The sequence below is a fragment of the Enoplosus armatus genome, unplaced genomic scaffold, assembly GCF_043641665.1.
Source record: "Enoplosus armatus isolate fEnoArm2 unplaced genomic scaffold, fEnoArm2.hap1 Scaffold_93, whole genome shotgun sequence".
NCBI lineage: Eukaryota > Metazoa > Chordata > Actinopteri > Centrarchiformes > Enoplosidae > Enoplosus > Enoplosus armatus.
This window is the reverse complement of record NW_027261285.1, coordinates 9,457-15,177: the sequence shown is the minus strand read 5'-3', so window position 1 is coordinate 15,177 and position 5,721 is coordinate 9,457. Positions and strand designations below refer to the sequence as shown.

General features: G+C 43.0%; 1 protein-coding gene across 1 annotated transcript; it reads right to left on the bottom strand.

Moving 5' to 3' along the window:
• Window positions 1-2,849: 2,849 nt before the first annotated feature.
• On the bottom strand, window positions 2,850-3,710 carry LOC139307347 (uncharacterized; the record flags this gene model as incomplete). The annotated part of the gene is made up of 1 exon (XM_070931149.1): window positions 2,850-3,710. A coding segment is annotated over one exon (861 nt), but the record flags the coding sequence as incomplete, so codon positions are not given.
• Between the last annotated feature and the right edge of the window lie 2,011 nt (window positions 3,711-5,721).

Genomic DNA, 5,721 nt, shown 5'->3' with positions numbered 1-5,721 from the left:
AGAGCTTTGTAGGTCAGGAGAAGGATTTTAAACTCTATTCTAGATTTTACAGGGAGCCAGTGCAGAGAAGCTAATACAGGAGAAATATGATCTCTTTTCCTGGTTCCTGTCAGTACACGTGCTGCAGCATTCTGGATCAGCTGGAGAGTCCTCAGGGACTTATTGGGACAGCCTGATAATAAGGAATTGCAATAATCCAGCCTAGACGTGACAAATGCATGGACTAATTTTTCTGCATCGGTTTGAGACAGGATCTTCCTGATTTTTGCAATATTACGGAGGTGAAAAAAGGCAGTCCGTGAAGTTTGTTTTACGTGGGAGTTAAAGGACATGTCCTGATCAAAGACAACTCCGAGATTCCTCACGGTGGCGCTGGAGGCCAGGGCAATGCCATCTAGGGTAACAATATCCTTAGATATTGTATTTCTGAGGTGTTCAGGGCCAAGAACAATAACTTCTGTCTTGTCTGAGTTCAACATCAGATAATTACAGGTCATCCAGGTCTTTATGTCCTTAAGGCATGCTTGGAGGTTGGCTAACTGATGAGGTTCTTCTGGCTTGATCGATAAATATAGCTGGGTATCATCTGCATAGCAATGAAAATGTATGGAGTGTTTTCTAATAATATCCCCTAAAGGAAGCATATATAAGGTGAATAGTATTGGTCCAAGCACAGAACCTTGTGGAACTCCATGACTGACTTTGGCGTACATGGAGGATTCATCGTTAACATGTACAAACTGAGATCGATCTGATAAATACGACTTAAACCAGCTTAGTGCGGTTCCTTTGATGCCAATTAAATGTTCCAGTCTCTGTAATAGGATATGATGGTCAATGGTGTCGAATGCAGCACTAAGATCTAACAAAACAAGTATAGAGACAAGTCCTTTGTCTGATGCAGTGAGAAGGTCATTTGTAACTTTCACCAGTGCTGTCTCTGTGCTATGATGAGCTCTGAAACCTGACTGAAAGTCCTCAAGCAACCTATTGTCATGTAGAAAGTCACACAGCTGGTTGGCGACTGCTTTCTCAAGGATCTTGGAGAGAAAGGGGAGGTTAGATATAGGTCTATAGTTGGCTAAAACCTCTGGATCAAGTGTGGTCTTTTTAAGAAGAGGTTTAATTACAGCAACTTTAAAGGACTGTGGTACGTAGCCTGTTAATAAAGACAGATTGATCATGTCTAGTAAAGAAGTGCTGACTAAAGGTAAAACCTCTTTGAGCAGCCAGGTTGGGATGGGGTCTAAGAGACAAGTTGATGGCTTAGATGAAGAGATAGTTTTAGTAATTTGGTGAAGGTCAATGGGAGAAAAGCAATCTAAATATACATCAGGTTTTACAGCTATTTCTGAGATTCCTGTGTTTGAAGGTAAGATACCACCTGAAGACAGGAGGTGATCAATTCTGTCTCTAATAGTTAGAATTTTATCATTAAAGAAGCTCATGAAGTCATTACTGCTGAGGGTTATAGGAATACATGGCTCAATAGAGCTGTGACTCTCTGTCAGCCTGGCTACAGTGCTGAAGAGAAACCTGGGGTTGTTCTTGTTCTCTTCTATTAGTGATGAGTAATAGGCTGCTCTGGCTTTACAGAGGGCCTTCCTATAAGTTCTAAGACTATCTTGCCAAATTAAACGTGATTCCTTTAGTTTGGTGGAGCGCCATTTCCTTTCAAGTTTCTGCACTGTTTGCTTTAATTTGCGGGTTTGGGTGTTATACCATGGAGCTGACTTTCTTTGTTTTATTATCTTCTTTTTAAGAGGGGCAATAGAGTCAAGTGTCAATCGCATTGAGCCTGCAGCACTGTCAACAACATTGTCTATTTGAGAGGGACGAAGGTTAGCATAGGAGTCCTCAGTTGTATTGAGACATGGCATTGAATTTAATGCCGATGGAATCACTTCCTTAAATTTAGCTACAGCACTATCAGATAGATATCTGGTGTAGACTTTTTTGCCTAATGGCGTGTAGTCCAGTAATAGGAATTCAAAAGTTATTAAATAATGGTCCGATAACAAAGGATTCTGTGGAAAGACAGTTAGATGTTCAATTTCAAGTCCATATGTCAGAACCAGGTCGAGGGTGTGATTAAAACAGTGAGTGGGTTTCTGTACCCTCTGACAGAAGCCAATCGAATCCAATAAAGAGGTAAATGCAGTACCAAGGCTATCCTTATCAACATCCACATGAATATTAAAATCCCCTACGATAATGACTTTGTCTGTTTTAAGGACTAAACCTGATAAAAACTCTGAGAATTCAGATAAGAATTCAGAGTATGGACCTGGAGCGCGATAGACTATAACGAATAAGACTGGCTTCAGTGTTTTCCAGGTTGGGAGTGAGAGACTCATAACGAGGCTTTCAAATGAGTTATAATCCAGTTTAGGTCTAGAGTTCATCAACAGGCTTGAGTCAAAGATGGCTGCAACTCCACCTCCTCGGCCGGTGCCTCGAGGGATGTGAGTATTAGTATGACTAGGCGGAGTGGATTCATTCAGGCTGACATACTCTTCATGACACAGCCAGGTTTCTGTCAGACACAGTAGATCAATATGATTCTCTGATATTAGCTCGTTTACTAATACAGCTTTAGATGACAGAGATCTGATATTTAACAGTCCGCACTTAATTTTCCTATTGTTTTGGCCTATAGCAGTAGTGGTCTTAATTTTTATTAAGTTTTTATTAATGACTCCTCTCCTGTTTAACTTTGGTTGAATTAATTTAAGTGGTCGGGGGGCAGACACAGTCATTATGGGGTGTTGGGTGGGTAACTGCTCTAATGGAAGCGCAGAGAAGCGTGTAGGACTGCGACTCTGCCTCCTGGTCTGGACTCTGGGTTGTCACGGTTTTGGTTCACTAATAAAGTCGGTCAGATTTCTAGATATGAGAGCCGCTCCATCCAAAGTGGGATGAATGCCGTCTCTCCTCATCAGACCAGGTCTCCTCCAGAAAGTCCGCCAATTATCTACGAAGCCCACATCGTTTGCTGGACACCACCTCGACAGCCAGCGGTTGAATGATGACATGCGGCTAAACATATCATCACTGGTCAAATTGGGTAGGGGCCCAGAGAAAACTACGGAGTCCGACATAGTTTTTGCAAACGAACACACCGACTCCACGTTAATTTTAGTGACCTCCGATTGGCGTAACCGGGAGTCATTACCGCCGACGTGAATAACAATCTTACTGTATTTACGCTTATCCTTAGCCAGCAGTTTTAAATTTGATTCAATGTCGCCCGCTCTGGCCCCAGGAATGCATTTCACTATGGTCGCTGGTGTCGCTAACCTCACGTTTCTGACTATGGAGCTGCCAATTACCAGAATCTGCTTCTCAGCGGGTGTGTCGCTGAGTGGGGAGAACCTGTTAGAAACATGAAGTGGTTGGTGGTGAGCCGTGGGCTTCTGCCGAGGGCTATGCCTCCTTCGGACAGTCACCCAGCCTCCCTGGCTTCCCGGCTGCTCGGGAGCTGCCGGGGGACGGCTAGCAGGAGCTACACTGAGTCGGTCCGCACCGGCTACTGGGGGTTGGCTGACTACAGCCGTCTCCATGGTGCGGAACCGGGCCTCTAACTCGCTGAGCCTCGCCTCCAGCACGCTAAATAAACTACATTTATTACATTTACCATTATCGCTAAAGGAGGCGGGGGAATAACTAAACATCTGACACACCGAGCAGGACAGAGCAGGAGATCGAGAAGGAGAGCGAGAAGGAGAGAGAGAAGCCATCGCTAGCTGCTAAACTAATGTAACAGACAGAATAGTGTGTAAACAACTGTGAGATTAGCGAAAAAGTCGCTAAAGAAGGAGAGAACTATCAGCGTTAAGCAAAACTAATGTACGTTTAAGTGGTTAGCGGCTATTTAGCCGCTGTAATGAAATATATACCAAACAAATATAACTTGTTTGAGCTTAGAGCGGCCAAACACACACGCTACCAATGACACAGAAGCCGGAAGTGAAGCAATACGCTTACCGCAGTACGTCAGACGTCAGACAGGTGCCCCAGTCTATCCACACAAGGCGGTATGTTTGCCAATGGGATTCACCAATTTTAGGACAACGTCACCTTTTCAACTGTTTTGAGTGAAAACTTGACATTCAGGCCTCTTTCACTGAAAACTTGTCCTTTCCTCCTGTTTTGAATGAAAGATTCACTTTGGGCCCTCGTTCAGTCTCAAACTGCATATTTGACCTGTTTTGAATGAAAGATTCACTTTGGGCCCTCGTTCAGTCTCAAACTGCATATTTGACCTGTTTTGAATGAAAGCTTCACTTTGAGCCCTCGTTCAGTCTCAAACTGCGTATTTGACCTGTTTTGAGTCAAACCGTGACTTAGGAGCTGATTTGAATGAAAACTCCACGTTCAGGCCTCTTTCAGTCAAAACTTGACCTTTTCAACTGTTTTGAGTGAAAACTTGACATTCAGGCCTCTTTCACTGAAAACTTGTCCTTTCCTCCTGTTTTGAATGAAAGATTCACTTTGGGCCCTCGTTCAGTCTCAAACTGCATATTTGACCTGTTTTGAATGAAAGATTCACTTTGGGCCCTCGTTCAGTCTCAAACTGCATATTTGACCTGTTTTGAATGAAAGCTTCACTTTGGGCCCTCGTTCAGTCTCAAACTGCATATTTGACCTGTTTTGAGTCAAACCGTGACTTAGGAGCTGATTTGAATGAAAACTCCACGTTCAGGCCTCTTTCAGTCAAAACTTGACCTTTTCAACTGTTTTGAATGAAAACTTGACATTCAGGCCTCTTTCACTGAAAACTTGTCCTTTCCTCCTGTTTTGAATGAAAGATTCACTTGGGCCCTCGTTCAGTCTCAAACTCCATATTTGACCTGTTTTGAATGAAAGCTTCACTTTGGGCCCTCGTTCAGTCTCAAACTGCATATTTGACCTGTTTTGAGTCAAACCGTGACTTAGGAGCTGATTTGAATGAAAACTCCACGTTCAGGCCTCTTTCAGTCAAAACTTGACCTTTTCAACTGTTTTGAGTGAAAACTTGACATTCAGGCCTCTTTCACTGAAAACTTGTCCTTTCCTCCTGTTTTGAATGAAAGATTCACTTTGGGCCCTCGTTCAGTCTCAAACTGCATATTTGACCTGTTTTGAGTCAAACCGTGACTGAGGAGCTGATTTGAATGAAAACTCCACGTTCAGGCCTCTTTCAGTCAAAACCTGACCTTTTCAACTGTTTTGAATGAAAACTTGACATTCAGGCCTCTTTCACTGAAAACTTGTCCTTTCCTCCTGTTTTGAATGAAAGATTCACTTTGGGCCCTCGTTCAGTCTCAAACTCCATATTTGACCTGTTTTGAATGAAAGCTTCACTTTGGGCCCTCGTTCAGTCGCAAACTGCATATTTGACCTGTTTTGAGTCAAACCGTGACTTAGGAGCTGATTTGAATGAAAACTCCACGTTCAGGCCTCTTTCAGTCAAAACTTGACCTTTTCAACTGTTTTGAGAGAAAACTTGACATTCAGGCCTTTTTCACTGAAAACTTGTCCTTTCCTCCTGTTTTGAATGAAAGATTCACTTTGGGCCCTCGTTCAGTCTCAAACTGCATATTTGACCTGTTTGAATGAAAGATTCACTTTGGGCCCTCGTTCAGTCTCAAACTGCATATTTGACCTGTTTCGAATGAAAGCTTCACTTTGGGCCCTCGTTCAGTCTCAAACTGCATATTTGACCTGTTTTGAGTCAAA